The sequence below is a fragment of the Saccostrea cucullata genome, unplaced genomic scaffold, assembly GCF_032062105.1.
Source record: "Saccostrea cucullata isolate Sc308-1 unplaced genomic scaffold, CSIRO_AGI_Scuc_v1 ctg82, whole genome shotgun sequence".
In the NCBI taxonomy this organism is placed as follows: Eukaryota; Metazoa; Mollusca; class Bivalvia; order Ostreida; family Ostreidae; genus Saccostrea; species Saccostrea cuccullata.
In genome coordinates, this window is record NW_026928947.1 from 251,094 (window position 1) to 278,033 (window position 26,940).

Here is a 26,940-nt window from a genome sequence, read left to right on the forward strand (position 1 = left end):
CCATAATTGTGATCATTCAGAGGATGCAGGTGTTATTTGTGAAGGTATAAAAAATAAATCCTTAAATTATTCTTCTCTACGATAATTTTACACTTTATATGTACCTATCAATAAAATAATAGTTTGTGAGTCGTATTCTTTTATTTTTGTGCAGATGCTGTAGATGCTACTAGCAGAAAATCCACAACTACACAGTCTACTTTACAAACACCCACAGGTGATACAAGTCCCTATTAAATTATTTAAAAGAAATCTAGCTTTAAATTTTACAGCCAAGTTACAGAAGACTTTTATTTACAGTGAGGATCAGACTGGTGGATGGCGGGGTTACCAGTAGAGGTCGGATAAAGATGTGGTATAACGGGAGATCAGGAACTGTCTGTGATGACAACTTTGATGATAATGATGCTAATGTTGTCTGTCGTATGGTTGGATACAGGGAGATATTGACAGGGCTTTGATCAGTATGGTTCAAAATGATATACATGTGATCTGGAGAAAAAATATAGATGGTAAATATAACTTTCAGTGGTAGCAAACCCTCTAAGCTGTATGGTCCTGGTGAGGGCACAATCTGGCTTGGAAGTCTGAGTTGTCACGGAAATGAATCCAGCATCCATGATTGTCAACATGATGGATGGGGAGTCTCAGATTGCACACATAAAGAAGACGCCGGTGTTGATTGTGAAGATGAATCTGTTTGTAAGACGAACTTTAGATGTACAGGGTGTTTCAGCAAACATGTCCCGACTTTGTGGTTGCTATATAAACTTAGGCAGTATAAACGAAAGATTTTTTTTTGAAAAAAAAAATGAAAACCACATAACCAAACAATTTTATTAATATGAAAGTTGAAGTAATTCTGAATCAATTATTTTTTAAGACAGATATTTTTAAAGATTGAACGTCAGCAGTACTTTTCAATTTAACGTCATTTTATGTGTTCTAAAAAGTCACAATATTTTCAGTCAGCATCCTCATTTTGTCTCTGAAGTCCTTTATGACATATATATGGACATTTTTAATGAAAAGTCTGTTTCGTAGAAAGATGGTTTTTATATGAGTACTTTTTATCAAAATCGTAAGCACTAATATTGATAATTTTGGAGATTTTCTGTTTGTATTGTTTAGTTTATGAAAATCCATAGATCCATTTCTGAAAAAAAACTCAAAAACTAATTTTTTTCAATGTAATCAAAACTTCAATGGAAAAATGTAATGACTTTATTTTATATTGTTTATATCATAATGATATTGCAAGAAAATGGGCTTTTAAATACAGTTATTATTTTATAAATAGTTTATTATTGTGCAAAACTGTAGACATAAAAAGTCGGGACATGTTTGTTGAAACACCCTGTATAAATATTAAGATGCAAGGTTTAAATATATATTAAATGAATATGTTCTTTTTGCCAGTAAAGAGCTTATTAAAAGTCTAAAAATAAATCATATATACGGCACGCAAAATTCACAAAAATGAGCTTAACAAAGTTTCACAGCTGATAAACTAGGTTTACAAACCATGAACTATAGTTAACAATTCGTTAACTATATTTTTCATCTATAAAACTATATTTAACGGTTGTTAACTATAGTTTACGAATGCTAATCTAAGTTTATCTGTCTGTAATAAAACGTTAACAATAGATTTTGTTGATAAACATAGATTCACGTTTGTAAACTATAATTTACAATCGTACACTATAGTTAAGAGTTCTTAATTATAGTTTCACAAATCGTAAAACTATATTAATCAGATCGTTAACTATAGTTAAGAGTTGTAAACCATAGTTTACAAATCGTGAAACTGTATTTATCAGATAATCTATGTTTTGCAATCGCAAAAGATTGTTTTCAGTGTTAAGTATAGTTTACGGTTCTGAAACATAGATTATCGCGTTAACTATGGTTTACAGATGTAAAATATACACATGTAGATTAACGTTGTTAACTATAGTTTACAGTCCGTAAACTAAAGTTAACAACCGATAAACATAGTTTAATTGATAATACGTCATTGATGTATCTAAGTGTCGATTTGAGGGCCACAAAATTGCTTTCTTCATTTCAAATTTAATTTTTGGAATAAAATTGGCTTCATTTGAATAGAATATTTGATATGCAAATAACTATGTAACTAATAAATTATAAGTAAAGAAAGAAACTTATTAGAAAATTCATTTCATGTCTGTATAGAGCTTATGTCTTCTTGTTGATTCGATACAAAGGTTTTAAATATGGAGAAATCTTAATGAGGCAAACTATTGACAAATAAGTTGGCAATACAAAGATTTAACATTTACCGATTGAAGTCAACATTTTAAAAATTCTGTGGATTATACATGGTTGTTCACACGAATGTTTTATACAGAATTTTTAGACCGTTATTTTTATTTTAAACTGAATGTAATTGCGTTCACCAGATCATGATAAGGAGGACACAGAGAGATTGACCCGTCAGCAGGGATGCATATTGATAAAAAAATCCTATAATTATGTTTTTATTTGACTGATTACTGTTCCATCTAACACACCGTTCTATTCGACGAATACGACTAATGAACCAGTTAAACGAGTCTTTGCATTTTCCAAAAGAGGGTAATTTGTGGAGAAGTACATTATAATTCGACATATCAAAAGTGCTTTGCTTAGCAACTGTCAATATTTGTAATCATTTTTAGCTCACCTGAGCCGAAGGCTCAAGTGAGCTTTTCTGATCACATTTTGTCCGTCGTCCGTCCGTCTGTCTGTCCGTCTGTAAACTTTTCACATTTTCGACTTCTTCTCAAGAACCACCAGGCCAATTTTGACCAAACTTGGTACAAAGCATCCTTGGGTAAAGGGGAATTTAAATTGTTAAAATAAAGGGACATATCCCCTCGCAAGGGGAGATAATCAAGAAAAGACAAAAATAGGGTTGGGTCATTAAAAAATCTTCTTCTCAAGAACCACTGGGCCAGTAAAACTGAAACTTATGTGGAAGGATCCTAGGGTAGTGAAGATTTAAAATTGTTCAAATCATGACCCCCGGGGGAAGGGCGGGGCCACAATGGGGAATCAAAGTTTTATATAGAAATATATAGGAAAAATCTTTGAAAATCTTCTTCTCAAGAACCACTGGGCCAGAAAAGCTGAAATTTATGTGGAAGCATCCTGGTATAATGTAGATTCTAAATTGTTCAAATAATGACTCCCGGGGGAAGGGCGGGGTCACAATGGGGAATCAAAGTTTTACATAGAAATATATGAGAAAAATCTTTGAAAATCTTCTTCTCAAGAACCACTGGGTTATAAAAGCTGAAACTTATGTGGAAGCATCCTGGTATAGTGTAGATTCTAAATTGTTCACATCATGACCCCCGGGGGAAGGGCAGGGCCACAATGGGGTATCAAAGTTTTACATAGAAAGATATAGGAAAAATCTTTGAAAATCTTCTTCTCAAGAACCACTGGGCCAGAAAAGCTGAAATTTATGTGGAAGCATCCTGGTATAATGTAGATTCTAAATTGTTCAAATAATGACCCCGGGGGAAGGGCGGGGCCACAATGGAGAATTAAAGTTTTATATAGAAATATATTGGAAAAATCTTTGAAAATCTTCTTCTCAAGAACCACTGGGCCTGAAAAAATGAAGCTTATGTGGAAGCATTCTGGGGTAGTGTAAATTCTAAATTATAGGCATCATGACCCCCGGGGGAAGGGTGGGGCCATTATAGGGAATCAAAGTTCTACATACAAATATAAAGGAAACATCTTTGAAAATCTTCTTCTCAGGAACCACTGGGCCAAAAAAGCTGAATCATATGTGCCAATGGAAGGATCATGGAGTAGTGTAGATTTTAAAATGTCTAAATTATGATCAGTGGGATAGGATGGGGATGCATTATGTATAACAAGGTGGAAATTTGTTAAAGAACAGAATGGTCAAAGCTTCTCAGGTGAGCGATGTGGCCCATGGGCCTCTTGTTTATTATACTCTGAAGAACTTTATTGCACGAATGCTTGGATCTAAAGCCAGTGTGTTTTAGCTCAACTGAGCTTTTCTGATTACATTTCATCTTTAGTTCGTCTGTCTGTCTATCTGTCCACCAGTCTGTAAATTTTCACATTATCGTCTTCTTCTCCAGAAACACTTGGTCACTTTCAACCAGACTTGCCATCAAGTATCCTTGGGTGAAGAAAATACAATGTACAAGTTTGTTTAAATGAATCATGCCTTCATTCAAGGGGAGATAAGTGAGAAACAGTGAAAATTTGGGAGCATTGCATGTTTAAAAATCTTCTCAAGAATTACTTTGCAAGAAATGAATTTTAGGAGACCTTATTTGCATAGCGTAAATTTAAGTTTGTCCAAAGCAAGAGCCCTTGGGTAGGGTGGGTCATGTTGACGGATCAAAATTTTACACATAAAAACATAGGATAAAATATTTCAAAACCTCCAGAACAGCGAAGTTTATATTGAAGCATTCTCAGCTAGTTTCAACTCGTCACCCCCTAGGGCCACCACCTTCAGATAGTGTATATTCAATTTCGTTCAAATCATAACCTCGGGAGTAGAGTAGGGCCACTCTTGGGGATCAAAGTTACAATGAAGCGCATTGAAGTGGTAAAATTTCCCGTTTGAATGGAACATTTTGAGCTATCTTTAGAACGTTGATTGTTATACAATGACACGCCCATTTCTTTAGAAAAGAAAAATCGGTGAAATGATTCATTCGAATACCTGTAGAACAGGTATTCTATAAATATAATATCCAATCAAATTGACGGTCTACATAAACACCGAGTAAGCACGTGTTCAACCAATACATGTGTTACGGTGAATCCAATAAACATGATAAATTCATAATTATGGACAATTTCGTTGCAATATGTGTTTTACAGAAGCTGAAACTCTCTAAATCTCTCTTATAACTTTAAAAATCTCCATTTCAGTGAAACTCATGTTGCTTGTCGCAAAGAGTGGGGTGTCCTGAAACATTGCGACGAACATTTCGTGTTCGTTTCTAAAGAAATGGGCGTGTCGTTATGTTATAATTGACGTTCAAAACATGACTCAGAAAGTTCCGTCCAAAAGGAAAATTTAACCACTTCAATGCGCTTCATTGTATACACGTGAAAAATCTTTTAAAATCTTTTATTATCAAGAAATGCAAAGCCATGATCAATCATAAAACTCCTGATGATATCATTAAAACTGGTAGAGTTTTAATCGGTGTTCTGTTATTTTTTTATATATATATATATATATATATATATATATATATATATATATATATATATATATATATATATATATATATATATATATATATATATATATATTTATATATATTAGGGAAGTCAACGAGTACCCGGTTAACCGGGTACTCGATCGAACGTCCGAGTATCGAATACTAAAATCGGTACTCGGTTACTCGAATGTATATTTTTATATATTTCTAAGTTTATTTTTTAATGCATTAAAACATCGGTTTTAAAACGTAAAATGTTCATTGCACTTGTAAATACAGTAATTAGGGTTTCCTGTACCTCTAAATGACCGTTATCGCCTGTGGCAGTGTTGATACAGTAATTACCGTGACCAAGCACCTGTTACCTGGCTTTTCTCATCTTCGGCTGTCTTCTCCCCTTATGTTTAGTTTGTTTTAATTATTTGTTTTCATTGAACATCGTTTAAGGTCTTTATTATGTTTAAATATATTTGATAATTTTGTCAATACAATTCTCCAAGAAGCCGTAAATTCTCGGGGAAAGAGACAGACGATATTGCACGTGCGATTATTGATATGGATGCGTTTGATTACATGCCAATTAATGCAAATGGTTGAAGGCAAAGGCTTTAAAAGTCTATTGTCCATCGTTGCACCAAACTATAACATACCGTCTCGTAATTTTTTGAAATCTGGGATCGAAAAATGTACGAAGATCGTAAATCAGCTGTGTCATAGGAGAACTTGATCAAGTTGATACTGTAGCTCTGACGATTGATCACTTGGACGTCAAAAGCAACCAAAGAGTTACATTACAATTAGGGAACAGATTATTTTTTCAAAAAACAAAACCACTGTGAACCATTTATGATTTTATTTCTCGTATTTATCTGATAAATAAATTGAACTTTAAAAAATTGTTATATTAATTTTCGTCGGGCACAAAGTGGTCATAAATGTAACAACACATTTACAGGTAAACCTCCCATCAGACCATTTATGTTTTATTTCTACAAGAGTTTGCAATGTTTTACAGTTATCAATTAACTTCATATTTATTTAGACTTTTACCGAGTACCCGGGTACTCGATCGGAAAAACGTCTGAGTAATCGAGTATTAAAAATTGACCGATTTGACATCCCTAATATATATATATATATACTGTAGAAGTACTTTTTTCCGCATGGTATTAATTTACGCTATGTACGCGGTCAAAAATAATCCGCGGAAATTTGTCCAAGCGTACTTAATATAAATGTAAGGCATATAGTGACAGTGAAGAAAATCCGCGTAATTTTCTACCCACGGATTAAACAGAAATTGAAATTTCGCGGAATTATGACCCCGTGGAAAAAAGTACGTCTACAGTATATATATATATATATATATATATATATATATATATATATATATATATATATATATATATATATATATATATATATATATATGTGTGTGTGTATATATATATATATATACCACACTTTAACTTAGGGCATAAGGTTAGAACAGTTGAATCTAGGGGGCTTTCATATCTCACATGTTTATTCATTCTGACAAGACCTTTCAGCTGGCATAAATATTTTGACCTTAACCTAAGAATTTTACCCACTTTTTGAAAACTTTAACCTGGGTCACAACTTGTGAACAGTTAAAACTAGGGCTTTGGTATTTCATAAGTATATTTTTTGTAACAAGACCTTCCTTTTGGTACCAACAATTTTGACTCTTTGACCTTGACCTGAGTTTGAGAGAATTAAACCTTTGCTATAAGCTGAAGTACGGGATCATCAGTGTTTCACAAACACATCTTGTTATGAAGTAGGAGAAATCCTACTCGTGGTTAGGCTGGCACCAGAATGAGATTTCCTCTTGGGAAAACTTCTTCTCTAGAATACAAAGTCTGGAGGAAAGTTAAAGTGGCTTTAGAGGCCAAATCATATTACGAGAAGTGTGGAGACGTATACGCTTCCGTAGATAGGTGATGCTTAGAACTCAAATGTTTCTTTCAGACTTTTCAGCCATGAATTGTAAGAACACCAGAAAAGGGCTAGAATATCGAGGAACGACATCCGTGACCAGATCAGGTCGAACATGTCAGAGATGGGATAGCCAGTACCCTCACTATCATGCTTTCTACATACTTCCCAGTAGTAATGAAAACTTCTGCAGAAACCCAGACAGTGATTCTAGGCCATGGTGTTATACTACTGACCCGCAGAAGAGATGGGAGTACTGCGATGTACCAGTTTGTGGTAAAAATTAAAAGTCAATGGTTAATATATTTATTTTACAACTGATAAAAAGGTCAGTTTTGAGCTTTTTAAAGGTTCAATGAAGTCCTTTGAAGTGCTCTCTATCCCCCAGTCATCTGTTTACGAATATTACTCCTGTATCAGAGTTTCATAATCGAGTGTAATATTGTCGCCAGTTGCCGAATCTATATTAATGTTTTAATAAATTTTGCAAATAAACTCCGAAACAGCAGCACAAAACTTCTAACTTATTCCTATAGAAACAAACTTGTTAAAAGGTGATGTCCGCAAACTATCGCATAGTAATTATCATGAATTTAATTAAAAGTGTACTTTCATTTTCGGTAAACAGCCACGAAAAAGAATATTTCATGAAACATTATTAATGAATTATGCAGCCAAAATATGATTTGAATGATATAAAAGGAATAAGTTGTGATTATTGATTAAGAAACAAAAAGTGCGAATTCTTTTCGTGTATGTCCGATCTCGCTCTATATTGAAAGTTCTAGAAAGTCGGATTACATCGAAGCCGATGTTGAAAAGAAAATCAATATGATTATTATGAATTGAAATAAAAAAAATTGTAAAGCATTTGGTAATACAATGAGTTTAAGAATATATCGATATTTTGAAAATAAGTTGTGTTATAAACTTACAAAATTACTGGCTAAGATTATTTGTTTCAATATATAAACAAATAAAAAATTCGTGTGCTTTAATTTTTACTTTTATGAAGCTTGTGAGAACTAGCAATTGTTTTGATAAAACGAGATTCAAACTCATTACAAGGATATAACTAATTTTTAAATCATGAGTTAAAAATTAGGTCAAACTCCCAGGTCATGGTCAAACTGTCGGTATCCATTGTCCAAAGAAAGAATTACACGTGTTAAGTATGAAAACCAAAGCAACAACTATTCATTTTCGACGAAAACAAGAAAAAGAAAATTTATTAACTTGAGAAAATTTATTCGCCTTTTCATATAATTCCAATATTCTCTAACGGACTAACCCAAAAAAAAATGCTGCAAACTCGATTTTTTTCTTTAGAAAGTACTTATGTAATTTTTTCCTTTGTTTTCTTACTTTGGCATTTGTATAAAGAAGTGAAGAAATGTTTGTGGAATATTTACTGCTTTGCAGTCAAAAATTGTAAATGGGACACACAAGGACTACAATACAGAGGGAAAACCAACGTTACCAAATCAGGTCGAAAGTGTCAGAGATGGGATAGTCAGTACCCTCACGGACACAGCGACACCGACCGTCTTCCAGGAAATGCTAGCTTAAACGAAAATTTCTGCAGAAACCCAGATCGTGATAGCAGCCCATGGTGCTATACAACTGACCCGTTGAAGAGATGGGAGTACTGCGATGTACCAGTTTGTGGTAAAATTTATAAATAGAGAATAATGCATGGAAAATTTCTATCACACTCCAATTCAACCCGAGGGGTGCATATCATTACCGCGACATTTTCGAAATTTTGATTACCTCTACATAGTCATTACCGCTACAAAAAACGTTACATCACTGATACGTAAAATAGTACACATTACCGCTACATTGCCTCTTTCATTAGCCAGGCACTTGTGCGTGTACAGTACAACCTTTACATGCATAAAACCCGGTTCCCCTGCTCACCACGGGAAGGTGGAAGTAGGACTTTGAGCAGAATATTTTTTTTGTCAAATGTTTAAACACTATTGGTAAAGCCTTGAAAGCCATTTGCTTGACATATTGTTGCCTTGTTATTTCCCCACTGTCGTATTTACCTTTCAGTTCCCTTTTTCGTGCTGTGTTGTTTTTTTTTTGTCATTCATATTTTTTATTTCTGTCATTAAATGCATCATACAAACATTACAAAGTTACAATATAGTGGAAAAAGGCAAATATTTATACATAATAGACATAAAGTGCTTCCATTGAACAATTTTTTAAAAAAGTACAATAATATTTATTACTTTTCTGTATCTTATCTTCACTGACTGAGAAATGTTTTCAAAAATTCTTTGCTTGATCATGTCTGCTTTTTTATAAGAAAGAGAATAGGAGGAAAAAAGCTCTATAGTTTTATAATATTTAAGTACTTCCAAAAAAGCAAGAAAAGAGGGCGTTATATTTTTCCATTTACAATGCATTATATATTGCTTTGCAATTAGAATGATTATGTTCAACGATCTGAAAGCAGTTTTGCTACAACTATTATATCCAAATATTATTTCTTCAGGTGTAAATTCAATTATTAAACCACACGTGTTACGAAGTTTATCTCTTAAATTAGACCATAAAGTAATTGAAAAAGGACACAAACATATTAGATGGATAAGTGTTTCTTTAGTATCATGACAAAAGGAACAAAGTTCTGTTTCAGCTAATTTACATTTCATAAGTTTGCTATTTGTAAAAAATATCTGATGTAAAAGCTTAAACTGAAAGCATCGAAGTTTAGTGTCCTCTGTTATTAAATAGGGTAAAGAGAATGAATTTTTCCATTTATTTTCAGGAATATGTATTGAAAGTTTTTCCTCCCATTTTCTTAAAGCCATTGAAGGGGACTCTGCTATCTTTTCAACAAAAAAATGATAAAAGTATTTTGTGACTTTAACGTTTCTTTGAAGTTTTAAAATATTTTCACTTTTAATTTCATTCAGCTTTTGATGATTTCTAATTATTTGCTTCCAATGTTTAGGGATTGCTGATAGTAATCCGGTATATTCCACGAAATTTGTATTTAACATGTATTTATTATTAAATTGGTTAAAATTCATGAAATCGCCATTTTCCGTAATTAAATCATTGATGAAAAATATGCCATTGGTAATCCATTTTCGCTTAAACACATATTTTTTTCCGACTTTGATATCATTATTTAGCCATAGTGGTTGACTAAGAATTTCGCAAGGGGCTGTGGTAGAGTTTTGACTAGCCTTTCCCCAAGATATTAATACACTTTTCCAGAATGGATTAAATTTACTTGTAATGGTTTCTAAACCTTCATTTCTAAAATACCACATTTTGTCGTTTCCGAATTTTTGTGTCGTGTCTGAGAGCAAGAGTTTCCAAGGCGAATGAATATTAGGGTCAAGTATTTTCTTGACCCATGATATTTTCAAGGCTTGGCAGAAAGATGCTAGATGAGGAACCTTAAGCCCTCCGTTTTCTGTTGAATTATATAGAACGTTGCGCTTGATCTTGTCTGGTTTGCCTTCCCAGATAAATTCAAAAAACATATTTTGAAGTTTCTTTAAAAAATCTGAAGGTGGGTCTGGAAGAACAGTAAAAAGTTGAACAAAAATTGGTAAAACCAGTGTTTTGAGCACAGTGACTTTTCCGATCAATGTGAGGTTTCTAAAAGACCAGTCATTGGTAAGCTTTTTGGCAGCTTGTAACTTTTCCTCATAATTATCATAAGTGATATCCGGTTTGTTTAAGTCAAAAGTTATACCTAAGAGTTTAAATTTACCGTCATGGTTCCACATTATTTTTTCTTTTGTCTTAATCTCTTGACCACAGCCCCTTTTTGCACCAATCCATAAAGCTTGTGTTTTTTCGAAATTGGGTTTTAGCCCGGAGCAAGCAGCAAAGGAGTTTATGCATTTTAGTGCTAAGTTCAGGGATTTTTCATCATCTTCGAGCGCTAGAGAAGTATCGTCTGCATATTGGCACCTTTTCTTCCCTTATTTGCTTTAACTCATTTTCTGTTAAAACAATTTCTAATTTATTTTCCTCTGAAAGAGGCTTTTCATATAGACTTTGTAATTTTTTCTCAAGTTCTGACTCCGTTTTATCTCTACCGCGTTTCTTGAAAGAGGTATATGATATGGTTTTGCCTCTAATCATTAATTTCAAAGTTTCCCAAAGTAATTGATCATTAATTGTACAGCTATTATTTGTTTCATATTGTGCAATAGTTTCTGAAATACATTCTTTAATACTTTGGACATAGGTTTGATCGTAGAGTAAACTATTATTAAATTTCCAGCTACCTTTTCCTCGAATTTGGTTTGAGAACTTGAAGGAAATTTCAATGAAAGAGTGGTCAGACTTGTACGCATACCCTATGTCGGTCTTCACCGTACAAGGTTGAAGGTCAGCGGAGATTAAGAAGTAATCTAATCTAGCTTGCTTACTCTTTGGGCCATGCCATGTGAATCTAGATATATCTGGGTTATATTCCCTCCATACATCAACCAGATCTAAATCTGGTATCATTTCTAAAATTTTTTCTCTGGCGTTAGGATTATTTTTGTGCTTGTAGTTGCTAGTATCTTTTTGATAGTCTAAGGGCACGTTAAAATCTCCTCCGATTATAATAGAGTCATTTCCAATAGCTTCTATCTTACGGTGAATTGAAGAATAAAAGTTTGGATTATCCTCATTTGGGCCGTATAAAGCAACTAAGGTTATTTTTTTATTAAAACATTTTAAATCTAAAATAATGAAATTCCCATCTGAGTCAATGATTTCTTTACATATTTCAAATTCAAACGAGTTTTTAAATAAGATCGCAACTCCCCTGCTGCTGCTACTATTTGAACTAAACACCCCTTTAAATCCCCATTCAGTTTTCCAAATGGTTTGCGTTTCCGTCGAGCTATGTGTATCTATAAGGAAAGTAATATCAAATTTATCTCGACATCTGTTAAAAATATCCCTACGTTTTATATTATTTGAAGCAAGTCCCCGACAATTCTGGCAACCAATTTTTAAATCATTCATAAAGTAACAAAAAGAAGATGAAAAGATTGTTTGTTATTTCTTCAGTCAGTCTGAAAATTGTTTGTATATACATGTAGACAGTTTTTATAGTATAAAACCCTCCCACACACTGATGTAAACACCCTCCCATCCAAGAGAAAAAAAAACTTCCGGATTTTAAAGCCCCTGGATATCAAAAAATGACACACTGTACATTAAGTATATTTCACACTCTTATATTAAACAAAACGATATGAGCATAAAATATTTAAATCAATAGTTATCTAGTTGTATCGGCGGTTACGACTCAATTGTCATTCTCAAGATAGCACCGATATTTATCAATGAAAAGGCAGGTCAGAATTCCGTAACTGAGCGAATACACATCTTGTCAGTTGTAAACACGGGTATCGGGGTCACTGAACCGGACAATCTATTTTTTGAGTTTCACGAAGGGGAAATCTTTTATGTACACAAGTTTTGTCTTACTTCTAGCCTCCGGTGGCATTGCGAATCTCTCCTTTAGGAGTTTGGCTCTCAGGTCGCTTATTTCCCTAGGGAGATCAGGTGATATCCCATATCCTGAACCCTTCTTTAGCTTTCTTGCCCCCTCAAGAACCTCATCTCTATCAATAAGACTGCTAAATCGAACGATAATGTTTCTTTTCCCTTCTGGTCCACCTGGCAGGCGATGTACAGCTTGCAAAATCACCCCGTTTGCAAATGACTCCTCAAATTTAAGAACACCATTCAAGAATTGTCTCACCTTCTTTTCTGTTTCTCTTGGTCGTTCATCATTTGACCCTTCAATCCCCCGGACAACCAAATTCCATTTTCTGCCCCACATTTCCAGCTTGAGTCGTTCGATTCGTTCACCCTTAAGTGCCTCTTTTATCTCCGGAAAAGACGTTTGATGAATGTCTGAAATGTCCTGATTAAGGTTTTCACATACCGTTTCTAGGTCACCAACACGTTGCTTTATGTCCTGGATTTCTCCTCGAACACCCTTAATTTCCATGGACATAATAGCAAAGCATTCTGCAAGATCTTTTCCCTCAAATTGTTTTTTTAATTCATCCAAACTGTGATTATAATTTTCGGATGGGCTATTGTCTACTTCCATTTTAGGGGCACTAAAAGTGAACTCCTTGGCGGCCATTAATAGAACAAAATCGTGCGTGACGGGTAGTACTTAGTGAAGCTAGATTATAGGAACAATAGGTTTGGACTTGACTTGCTTCCTTAAAAATCTCTCATAAAAAACGATTGTTAATTAAATACTACACATTTTGGCCTGACAGACGTGTGAAAAGTTATTTACAATAGAAATATCCCAGGAGCTCCAAAAACACCACTCACCCCGCCATTCATCAACCGGAAGTTTTCTCGTGCTGTGTTGTTATTCTCCTTTCGTCCTGGGAGAATCTTGTTTCTTACAGCACGCATTTTCAAGTAACCTTTTGTCTGAACTGACTGAATCTTGGCCAATAAATCAAAAATGTTCGGATGTGAACTATAAGACGTGCTGAACTCTTTATGAAAACAGTTACTGAGTATATATACTCAGTTATTCTGATTAGATAGTAAGTGAATTCTGTTAATTAGAACTCATATATACCGAATCATACCAGGCTAAATCGATATGTAGCGGTAATGAGTTGTTTTTGGCTGATTCAATATGTAATGGTTATGAGATGTTTTCGGCCGGGAAAATGTAACGGTAATGATCGGCTGAAAATTTGAAGAAATGTAGCGGTAATGAGTTGAAATTTTTGGCAATGTAGCGGTAATGTTGACTTCCCAGCCCGAGACTGTAATATCAACCTAAGGGCCGAAGGCCAGAGGGCTGATATTCGTCGAGGGTTGATATTGGGTGTGATACAGATTTTGTCATGTATTGTTCTATCCCCTGCTTGAAAAGCGGAGGGAATATAATAATCGAGATGTTCGTCTAGCTGTCTGTACGTCCGTCCGTCTGTTACACTTTGGGGTACTCCTCTCTTATCCGCAACTCCTCTCATACCACTGAATGAAATTTGATGAAACTTCCAAAGACTTTTTACTACATATTGCCATTATGCACAACCTATTTTACTTTTTGATCCGACACATTTTTGGGTTTCCCATGGCAAAACATGGACACCGCCATTATATTCCTGTTGGAGGCGGGGTATAATTGATATAATTGAATGTCTCTCGTCTAAACAGACCATAAGTTTTATCATCCTGAAGAATCTAAATTATAGAGTAGAAAATAGTTATCAAACACCTTGTATTCCCCTACTCTGCTCCGATTCCATACATTCAAAATATGTCAACAAACAACTTGGACGTCATCGTTAGAATCTTTTGTTTACCCATCTCGCATATTCAGCAATTGTAACCATTTTTTAAGACCACTGTAATTTCATTCGAAGGGCAACAACACAGTTGTAACTGTGAATGCTTGCTTAAGTTATTTCATTGTCATCTGAAGAGAGACATCACGAATTGTCACACCTCACGTGACATGCTCTAAACCAATAAGATTTTCTGTATGATTCTGAAGAATAATAAAATAACATGTCGAATAAAGACGTGAAATCTTTAACAAAAAATCTTAAATATCTTTCAGTTTTTTTTTAATTCATTAAAGATTGCGGCCAGCATCCAAACGAATCACTGATCAAGTCCAGACGAAGAAGAGACACCGCGGGAGGAACACCCATATTTCTGAGAATAGTTTCTGGAAACTTTGCGACCAAAGGAATGTTCCCTTGGCAAGTGGGCATTAGGAAAATCCACAATAAAACAAATACTACACCACACTGTGGAGGAACCATTCTCAGTTCATTCTGGATTCTAAGTGCTGCACATTGTTTTGAAAAGTTAGTTTTTCATATTCATAATGTAAATTTCCCTTTCTACATCAACAAGCACTACACGTGCTATCCTGCAAGTTAATTAGAAAGAAAATGTTATTGCTTTACACATATATACTAAGAGGAAAAAGAAACGCAGAAGGTACAGTTTCAATACAAATAAAGCCCAATATTTTTCTAAAATATGAAAGTGATATTAGAAATTAAAATTAATTCTTTCTGAATGATAGGAATTCTCTGCAGTAAGAATACACAAATGGTTTTTCTCATATGACCTCCTAAATGCCAATTATGACGTCATTAACTTGTTCATTTTCCCGTATTTTCTTAAAAAATTGCAAAAGACCTCAATTTTCAGTGGAATTTTCTTTCAGAAAACATACTCTGCCACCGTCGCCCGGCAAGATTCTTAGATATGTGATTTTTTATAGCGGTTTGCACAATATATCCAAAAATAAAAGCGGGCGACGGTGGCAGACACTATTTTCTAAAGGAAAATTAACAGAAAAACGAGTCATTTTGAAGCTTTTCTGCATTAAACTTAAAAATGTACCAAATTAATGACGTCATATTTTCAAGAAAGGCTCTTCTTCATGCCATATTCTTTAATGATTTATCATATTCATGTACTCAACTATTTTTTAAGCCAATTTCAAAACTTTTTAAGAACATTAAATTTTTAGGGCACAATAAAGCTTAAACCGTACCGTCTTCTTTGTATAGTGATTTAATGATATAACATAGTAATTTCAGCCTTAAAATCTTACATTCAATCACATCTTTAATCGTTTGATTTTGACCTATAATTCATGTGCTCATGAAACTCATTTGATTTAGAACTAGGTATCCCCCAAAAGTGAAAATCGAAAACTCTCATTATCTCCTCTCTTCTTGGAGCATCTTTCACAACCTCAATTCCCCTTTGCACGAAGTTTATCTTTAGATGCATTTATCCTTCTCATAGGGATTTTATTCAACCCTTCCGAAAAGGCAGTCCTTAGTTGGGCGAGAGTATCTGGGACATTCTGACGCCTTAATACCCTACCGTCCAGTTAGTCCCGTTAGTCGATCGGAAAAAACGGACTTTACGGAGGCCAGTGATGTTGTCTAATCATGTAATTTTTTGCGATTAAGTCTTTGCAAACTCATGATACATTGTGCTTGTGGCAAACATCCTGAAAATGAGACACAGGTGCCCTACCGCTCTCCTGAGCACTGTGTCTAGGGAAAAACAAAAATCAGTTTAGAATTTTAGAGTTTAGAAAAGTTTAAATGTAAAAGTGGTTCCGACCTACCTCTTAAAGAGAAAGAGAGGGTAGGGGTATGATATGAACGAAGTTCATTCTACAATAACGAAGAATTATTAAATATTTTTTGATTAACTGTGACTTTTTACCTAAAGGTTAGACTTTTATTGTGGTCAAACCCTACAACTGAATCTACACTTTCTAAGGATGCTTCCATATAAATTTGAAAAATCATGGCTTCGCAGTTCTTGAGAAAAAAATATATGTATATATATTTTTAAGATATTTCCAATATATTTCTATGTAAAACTTTGATCGTCCATCGTGGCTTCTCCCTACCCTCTGTTGTCATGATCGTCCACTGTAGCTCCACCCTACCCCCGGGGGTCATTTTTTTTTAACAAACTCAAATCTTCTCATTAGTCTAGCTGATGATGATTCTACATGAGTTTCATCTTTCCTGATCCAATGGTTCTTTTATTTTTAAAGATTTTCCAATATACTCATAGGTTAAACTTCGTTCGTCCAATGTGGTCCCATCCTATCCACAGGGGTCATGATTTTAAGAAACTTGAATCTATAAATCTATAATACTGAGGATGCTTCCAAAGGAGTTTCATCTTTCCTGACCCATTGGTTCTTGAGAGGAAGATTTTTAAAAAGATGCCATTAATTTTTCACTAATTCATACACATGTATAAATATTCCCTTTGAAGAGGGCGTGGTCCTTTATATGAACAAACTTGAATCCTCTTCACTTAAGGAAATATACATTGTGGCAAGTTTGGTTGAAATCGGTCCTGTTGTTTTGGAAAAGAAGACGAGAATGTTAAATATTTACGACAACAACAGAAAACGGACATCTTTCGATCAGAAAAGCTCACTTAAGCCTTCGGCTCAGTTGAGCTAAAATTCGGGCATAGGCATGTGCACGAGTAAGAGGAAGATCGATTTAAAGTTGACGAACCAAATATATACTATCGGTATCTTTTAGTTTATTGGTTAATGTATGCCAATGTACGATTGTCTAATGTATTAATTGCAGTTTCAAGGATATTGACCTGAAGATTACTCAAGTGACTTGTTATTAAGATGAATGGCGCCAACTTGACGTGGTATTGTTACGCGCCAACGTCACCGCCACAATTGGTTTGAAATCGTTTCAGTTCCTGTCTTACAACACATTATATTTTGGAAAAGTCTGAACAAAATGCAAGCATTTAGTCTCTTTATCCACTTAGCAATGCAATTACCAGACCCAGTGTTTGTTTTTTTTTTCGAAAGGGTGGACGGGTTACCATTTACCTACCTTTAACGGTTGAGTAATTTTAATAAAGATGTTAGTGCGCAATAAACAATATACTATTTCGGCCTTTTTTCATAATTTTCAGCCATGCAGTCAAAAAATTTTCGCAAATTACTAACTGCGTTTCTTTTTATTTTTCTTTTTACGTAAAAAATAATATTCAAATCAAAACGAGTAATACTAGTACCTAAGCTAACCATCTTCAAACATCCTGTCTTATAAGATATGGGAAATCACAACTGTTAATAAGAGTTGGCGTCTGGAACAACAAAGTACCAGATTTATACGAGGAGGAATTTGAAACAGAAGAAATTTACAACCATACTACGGAAGCGTATTAGTGCCACTTGGACACTTAACTTTTTTTTAATTTCTACACTTTAAAGTGTAAATTTTACACTTTAATCTGTAAATCTTACACTTTAATCTGTAAATTTTACACTTTAAAGTGTAAATTTTACACATTAATCTGTAAATTTTACACTTTAATCTGTAAATTTTACACTTTAATCTGTAAAATTTACACTTTAATCTGTAAATCTTACACATAAATCTGTAAAAATTACACTTTAAAGTGTAAATTTTACAAATTAATCTGTAAAATTTACACTTTAAAGTGTAAATTTTACACATTAATCTGTAAATTTTACACATTAATCTGTAAATTTTACACTTTAAAGTGTAAATTTTACAAATTAATATGTAAATTTTACACTTTAATCTGTAAATTTTACACTTTAATCTGTAAATTTTACACATTAATCTGTAAAATTTACACTTTAATCTGTAAATGTTACACATTAATCTGTAAATTTTACACATTAATCTGTAAATTTTACACTTTAAAGTGTAAATTTTACACTTTAATCTGTAAAATTTACACTTTATTTTGAACAACCTGAACTACAATAGGTTACGATTGAACGGTCGATTTGTGATGTTTTACCTCTGGCACTTGAGAAAAAGTATTAAACTGAAATGTTTACAATAATTATTATTTGTATAATTATTTTTATTTTACATGAACTCGTTCTTGCTTATTAGTATATTAAAAACAAGGATGGACTATTTCCTCATGGGTCTTGTAATTTTCTCCAGCATAAGAAATCAGGGGTCTGCTTTTGTTTCAGTATATATACATGTGTTTCTTTAGTTTTTACTATAGTGTACCGAACAGTAAAAATATATATCTCAAATATTTTTTTTATTTGCAGTTCAGATTGATATTACGCTTCCGTAATTATCTTGCATGATTAACGGTCTGTTGGCTTTAAAATGCGTTACTGGGAATGTGTGAAGTTGCCAAATTGACTATGTGAATAAACAAATAAAGTGTAAAATCTACAGATTAAAGTGTAAAATTTACAGATTAAAGTGTAAAATTTACAGATTAAAGTGTAAAATTTATACTTTAAAGTGTAAATTTTACAGATTAAAGTGTAGAAATTAAAAAAAAGTGAAGTGTCAAAGTGGCACTAATACGCTTCCGTACCATACAGAATACGATAGTAAGATTTTTTTTTATAGATATGTGTATGTGTAATGGAAAATGATCGAACTTTCATTGTAAAAACAAAACATTTAACTACAGATGACACTTCAAACAATGACATAGCCTTACTAAAAGTGAAGCCTAATAAGCGTGGCCGTGGTATATCAATGGGTTCATATGTTCAGCATGCCTGTCTGCCATCAGAAGATACAGTGTACAGTGAAAACCTGGATTGTTACATATCTGGATGGGGCAGCCTAAAAAATGGTTTGTGATAATGTGCGTTTATATAGTTCTAGTTGTAGTTAGCTGCAATAATGTAGCCCTCTCCTTTTTTTTTGGGGGGGGGGGGGGGGGGCTACAACTCCGTAGGATTTCCGTAATGGTGCAGCTGCGGAAGCAATTCGCTCCCGCACGGATTTCGGCTGAAATTGTCAGCAAATGGCTATTTTTATTAACATTTCTTACCTTGACTCCAAAAATGTAGTTATCCAAGACATAAATCAGTCCAAAAATATACAGAAAAATCCATATATCAGTTATTTTTCGTGTATGTCAACATCACAACTTAAATTTATCCGCCATGTTTACTGACCTTGACAGATTTGATTTTGGGACAGTCAATGAGATTAAGGATCTATAGGGAGCGGATTTCTTTGGAATTACCTTATTTTAAGCCTAAATAATGCTGTTTACGATAAAAATAACACATGGTATAATTTTATTTATCGATGTTTAGTGATGCTATATATCACAATTTTTTTTATAAACACCGACACCTGCTTTATTCAGTTATTCTAAATTTCAAGCGCAAGTCTCGGTACGTCACGCGTGAACTTTCATGGCTGTTGAAGATAAACACAAGATTTATTTTACATGGTTTTAGCTTTTAACGGGCTATGTTGTCGACAGTGAATAAAAATCTCCGTCTTATTAGAAGTAAGTTGAATGTAAAAACTACTTTTTCTGCCTGCAGTCGCCCGTATTTAAAAAATACTTTTGCACCATTACAGACTGTGGAATTGTAACCCTCTCCAGAAAACATCAGATTAAAAAAAATCGGAGAGGGCTACATTATTGCAGCTAAGTTGTAGTGAATCAATTGATCGGAAAGAAAAATAACTCCATATTTCATTATCTGAAATGTGTACATCATAATAAATGACTAAATGCGTCAAATATGTACCAATCGTATTGAATTTATGTTTGTAGATAGATTATAATCAAAGTACTCAGAAGTACTGAAAGCCGGGCTCATTAACAGGGTAATGAACTATGACCGCGATGACAGTTTAAAAACAAGCCGATTCAGACATTGAAAAAAAAAATTATATACGTCTGTGTCATATAAAGCATTAAAAAGATTTTAAAAATAATTAAAATATAGCTAGAATTTAACAGCGTAAAATATTTGTCACGGGTACAGTTTTGGGGGTTTATATATACCAACAAAAGTAAATAAACACTGATGCAGCAAGATTATTTAAGGTCAAACGATTATGCACAGATGTGCTCCCAGCGGAGAGTTTTGCATAAAAGCGTGTACACATCAAGTCATGAATGATGTTCCCCGCATTTCTGATAACCTGATAGAACAACCTTTATTTATAGAATATGACGCAGACAGATATACCCGGTACCTGATGAAAACCTTTTTGCAAATTTTAAGCAAATAATTATTCGTCGAAGACAATAGAAAGTATTTTCTTGTAATTGTAGTTTTTGACAGTTTCAGATAACTTTGAAAGTCAATTTCAGTGTTTGTATTGCCTCAAATGTGATTGCGCAAACATACTATATTCTTACTCGTTACTTTAATTTGGCGATGATGAAGAAGCATTTCCGGTTGAACACCGTCGCGAGGGACCGTGTGAAAACCTTTTGAACTGCTTTGTAAAATATTAGTCAAAGGAACCATATTTAAAAAATTATTATTTTGATTAAAATATTCGATTTACTATTCTTAAGGTGTTTGAATGGATTTTGTTTTCTAAAAAGCGGCTGGGCATACGTACTATATTTTTACTCGTTAACTCTATTTGGCGGTGAAGAGGCAGCATTTTCTGTTGCTCACCGTCGCAATAGCAGGGCATTGCTCTACGAGCAATGAGCTCGGCTAAAATGATATGATAAATAAAAAAAAAAATATGGAAATAACCTCGTTAACAATAACAAACTAAAGCAAAAAATGCACCTTTTTAACCAGAAAAAATGGAATTGATTTAACCTGAGTATCACTACACATTTTGAAATGATATTGGTTTAAAGTGGTCTACTCGTACATGTCGTATTTTTGAAAGACGATAATAATATAATAATATGATTAAAATATATTTTTGCACAAAACACTTCAGTATTGTGTATGAAATGCAAAGAAGCACATTTTCCGTAACATTTCAGGAATATCTCCACATCTCCTGAAATATGCACAAATTCCTATTGCAAACCAGACGATCTGCAAAGAACTTTACAAACTGAAAGGCTATAACATAACGGAAAGCATGTTTTGTGCAGGTTACTTTAATGGAGGGTCTGATACCTGTGATGGAGACAGCGGTGGTCCTCTGGTCTGTAAAGTCAACGGTAAATACTTATTTTTATCTAAAGGATATACGCAACATATTTGAAAAGTTTTGTCTTTTTCCATGGAGTTGAAGAGTTCCAGTTCTTGAATGAACTGTGTGTTGTATTTCTAATGTTTATACATGGTGTTTTACTCTTCTTCCAAAACAATTTTGGATAAAAGAAACACCTAGAATGTATGTTAAGTATTTTTTTTAATATAATTTTCTTTGAATCACCCAAGAAATTTAATCAATTGATATCTTTCAAAATCCCCTAGAAATGCACGCTGATTTTTTTTGTCTACAAACATCTTAAGACACTATAATTTAAAATCAAGAAAAACTAGTGCTAATTGTAACGGGAACCGTTACAGATGTTCCCCAAACGCTCCCCACCTCCCTTTTGGTGCCATATTCCCTGTAAGCCTTATAAAATAAGACAACATCTGTGCATTTTTGACTTTAAAAACGTTTTCCATGAAGAATACCAATTATATTCAAATTTTAACATTGCACGCGTGCGCATGTGAATGCATGTGTGTAATGATCATATCATCTTGTCTACACTTTCTATATATTTAAATATACTATATATTAAAGATTCTAGTCCAAAAGTATTAAAAAACTCTCATTCAAGTGTATTTTTAGTTTCACTCGTTCCAAATGCACGCACGTGCGTGCACGTGCATGATGATCATACCTTCTTGTAGGAGGCCCTTATATTTATCTAGATTCTATATCCCATCCTGTTTGGTTGAAAAACAAGGGAGTTATAGCCATTTTAAGTTTCAGCCAATCAGATTGCAGCGCACGTGCATGCGCGTAATTTCTTCAAATTTGTTGTATATCATATTGCAGGATATCCTAATGTATGACTATGTTTTAAATTTCAAAGCATTTCGTCAATAAGCAAAGGAGATATAGCCATTGAAAGTTTCAGCCAATCAGATTAAAGCGCACGTGCATGCGCGTGTTTTCATGAAAATTTGTATACATCAAATTGTAGCATATCGTAAGGCATGACTATATTCAAAATTTCAAAGCATTTCGTCAAAAAACAGAAAAGATATTGAGATTTTTGTTTCAGCCAATCAGAGCGAAGCGCACGTGCATGCGCGTGAGTTCGTGCTAATTTGACCATGCCATATTATCTACACTATGAATATATCTTTATGTAATGAGTTTCAAAGCATTTCATCAAAAAATGTAAAAGTTATAGCTATATTAAGTATATCAGTCAATTCACTCATTTCACGCGCACGCACGTGCAGGCGTATGCGCGCAAAATGACCTTCGTTCCGCACACCTACACTACACACCTATTAACCCTAAAAAGGTTTTAGCTCAGTTGGGTGAACAGTTTCTGAGAACACTCGCGGACAAAAAAAGTACCGGAGAAGAAATAAGAAAAAAAAAATAATAATAAGAAACAGAGTAAAAACAATATGTTCCCAAACTCCGTTTGGGGAACATAATTATCATTAGTTAAGGTACGATGCAAATGTCCTTAATAAGAGAGTATCATTTTATGCAATGTTTTGTGTCCAAATTAGCCCAAACTTCCCTTTTTAATTTGAGAATGCTTTTTATATCTTTTCCCTTTAGGGAAATACACTGTCTTGGGTGTAACTTCATGGGGACACCGCTGTGGGCTTCCAAATTTTCCAGAGGTGTATGGCAATGTAAAAAGTCTTCTGCAGTGGATCAGAGAGACACATGCTGCGTATTATTCATTGAATCTTCGGACTTTTTCAAATCCAGTTTGCTATATCTGCACAGTTACCTCAGTGGACTATTAGTTGTAAATTCTGTAACATTCCTCATCATGTTTTTCCATCATCTCAGGAATTAAGAAATGAATGTAATTTTTTTCTCTTTGATCGATGTATCAAAGAAAAAATTTGGACAAAAAACTTCATCAATGCGCGTAGATTCTATTGATGCAGTTATCAAAAGACTTTTTGTACAATCAGAATCAAGTATTGTATAGAAATTAAATGATTGAAGTGTCAACTTTATGTTTAATAAATGCAACTAATGAAAAGTGATAAGTAATGTTTTCCTCTGTTATTTGATTATATGCATTTAAGGTATATTGATATCATCGTAAAACAGTCTTGTGTTGCATACTCTCAGCATCATTGAATTAAGTGACTCCATATTGGCAATGTAGAAATGCCTTAACCTGTCTTTAAATTCTCTTGATCTTTCAGAAGAAGTTGCACATGTAGGTGGACGTAACAAACAGATTAAATGTACTGTTAAAAATAAATTTAGTGTGCTTTAACCTTAGAGGGTCTCAGGAAATGTGGATGAAATTTGGTTAGATTAATTGGCACACACACACAACCAAATATATCTTATTTTGCAATTGTTAGCATTCGATAAAACTATAACGGAATTGACCGAGTTGAATCTGCAGTGTGTATACAGAAAATAAAATCTACATTAATTCAAAGATACCATTGCAAGATAATTTAGGAATCCCTATCCGTTTTTTTTATATGCCAGTTCATTTACGACACTTGTAACGCGGGATACTAATAATTTGCATAACGGGCTCTAGGTGTTTACCTCATGTTTTCAACTGTCGTTAATATCCCTGACATTTTTATGTTCTTTGGATTTCTAAAACGAGTGAAAAAATATGTCCATGTTCACAACTATGCTATAATAAAATAAGCAACCAAATATGATACAGGAGCTCACAATGTTTTTCTTTCTTTAAAAAAATAGCTTCATAATAAATTAATGCTTAGAGTGGTTCATGTCTAGATGTAGATTAAAATTATTTTGTCTCTTACAGAGTCACTTTGTTATAGATGCATTGTAAATGTGTGTTAGAAAAATAATATTAATTTATGAAAGAAGATAACAAAAAAAAAAATATTCATAGACCTGGGAAGTATATTCGGGGGTTAGCGGTCCTTCCACAAGCACCTGTGATGTATTTAGACTAAGAATTTTTTAAGAACGTGAACCATTTTTTCGAGTGTAAAAAGAAACGGATCTAGAATGGTATGTAGGGAATGGGGTCGGAGGAGGCTCTTTTAGAAGGGCAAGTGGGGTCATAGGGAGTTATGGTATGTAGGCAGCCTTCTTCATAATAATTATGTACTTAATTCATGAGCTTAATACCCAAGAGCAGAGGAGGAGATTTTCAAAGAATTAAAGCATTTTCACTATATAATTAATGAGGCCCCGCCCTAACACTAGAACCCCTGACTTTTGGGCTAGAAAAGAAGCTACATATGTTCAAAAGTTGACGTATGACAAACGACGACGGACAAAAACAGAAAGTGATATTTCACTTCAGTTACTCAAGTACTGCTTGCTGTAATTTTGCTGCATTTTTGCAACATTTTTGAGTTCTGAAAGCTTTTCAAACAAATGAAATTATATTCATGCTCTAATTTTACAAACTATTTTACTCCCATTCTTTTGAACAGTTACAGGATCTTGAACTTGGTGACTTTCAATGCAAGCAACACTTTTTTTTTGCATCTAATCTAATTACAAACTTGCAACTTTTACTGTTTTAAAGCTATAAAACCGATTATACAATGTTCACATATATGCAAATAAGTCCATGTTCAAGAAATTAGCTAGATTTTAATCATGCAAAGTTCACATACCAAGTGTATGGATCACTTGTATTACACAGTCATTTGGAGAAACAGTGACACAGCAAACTTTTTTAAAGATTTGATGGCCAAATTCAAAGAATGCTTAAAGCTTAAAGTTTAAAGTTGCAACTTTCATGTCGGAATTTTTTGCTTCAAAATTGTAAATACATTGTAACTATTTCAATGACAGAAAAATAACGTTAATAAATTTCTGTTGTTCATATTTGCGATGGAAGAACTATAAGTTTCAATATTGCATCAAAATTACATAAGTGTACATAAGTGTTGTCCTGTACAATAATGATTTCTTCTGCTTTATTTTAGTTTAATTGATCAAAAAGGTTTAAGTTACACACAAATTAATCATAATAACACATTTTAACAGCAAAATAAAATTTTCAATTTTGCTGTTCATATTGCTTTAAGTAAACTATAATTTTAGACTTGCATTATTTTCCCAGAACTCTCTCTACCTTCAGCCTTCACTAAACAAAACAGAATGTATATTGTTTAAATAGTATCATGTTCTATTCTAAGAAAAACAACAGTTTAAACTTAAACTCTATTTTCCTTTTAATTAAAAATCTTCAATGAAATATTGCACATAAAAATCAGGTGTCCTGAGGACACTCTATCAGGTTATAAGTTATTGGTTACAGATAGTTTAATGTACATGTACTAAGTTTGCAACAGAGGGTGCCCTTAAAATTAAATGTTCTTTCGATCTAGGGCATAAATATTTATTGCGTGGACCCTGAGGTCCACGCAGTAAATATATAAGCGAGGTTAAACCGGATGCCATGGGCATACGTCAGGATACGCATGCGCAAGAATGCTGGAGAGTCATTTCGGGTCTTTCCGTGAGAGGTCGGAAAAACAACTTCCGCAAGCCGGAAAGGCGCGAGAATTTGCGATTGGGAGAGTTCCCCCCCTCCAATACGACAGCTTACCCGTAAAATAATTCACCCTATTCGAATTAGAATATACCATGTTCATCGGCAAATCTCGCTTTTAAACCTGCATATCGTATTTATTAATTTATTGGCGGATCCGAATTTCTTACTTATACATACACATTTATATAGAAACTAAACATCGATTCCGCGACAGATGCATTTTAAAAAGTATAGGAAGAACTTGCAGAATATAGAATAACACCTTGAATTAAGAACTTCATTCAACGAATAGTTTTAGGTTTTAAAAGATAGAATAAGTTTTCTTCGGCATTTGTTTTGAGCATCAAGCCTTGCAAAAATAAATATATCTACAGCAATCCAAATACAGCTTGAATACAGCTTGATACAGGCCTGTAGCAACGGTTTTCCATGTGTAGGAGGGCGGGGAGGGGGCTCTGAAAAAAAATCTACGTACTACAAAGCTGTGCTACACGTGTATCATCAGATATGTTTTTCCAATTATAGATTTCTTCTGAATAAATCCAGAACAGATGTAAAGTCCCAGCCGTTATGGGTTAATATAGCCCCATTTTTTAAAATGACAAAACTTTTTAGGCCAATCGGAGATAACATATAACAATTTTGCTATATTTTAGTACTATTGATTAGTCAGAGTAGGCAGATCATAATAGAAAATGTGAACGAACCTACATGAATATTCACTTAACCTAGAAATTGTCTTGAATTGAATTTCGTTTAGAAACACATGCAT

General features: G+C 33.6%; 1 protein-coding gene across 1 annotated transcript in view; it reads left to right on the forward strand.

Annotated features, from left to right (window-relative positions):
- LOC134279356 (plasminogen-like) overlaps nt 1-23,466 on the forward strand; it is a 34,252-nt gene extending 10,786 nt beyond the window's left edge. The window contains exons 2-9 of the mRNA XM_062761743.1: nt 7,230-7,472; nt 8,619-8,864; nt 14,812-15,043; nt 17,814-17,924; nt 18,503-18,555; nt 19,182-19,349; nt 21,483-21,665; nt 23,252-23,466. Coding sequence (XP_062617727.1) covers nt 7,230-7,472; nt 8,619-8,864; nt 14,812-15,043; nt 17,814-17,924; nt 18,503-18,555; nt 19,182-19,349; nt 21,483-21,665; nt 23,252-23,445 — 1,430 coding nt within the window. The 3' untranslated portion in view covers nt 23,446-23,466. The remainder of the gene's footprint in view (nt 1-7,229; nt 7,473-8,618; nt 8,865-14,811; nt 15,044-17,813; nt 17,925-18,502; nt 18,556-19,181; nt 19,350-21,482; nt 21,666-23,251) is intronic.
- The last annotated feature ends 3,474 nt before the right edge of the window (nt 23,467-26,940 follow it).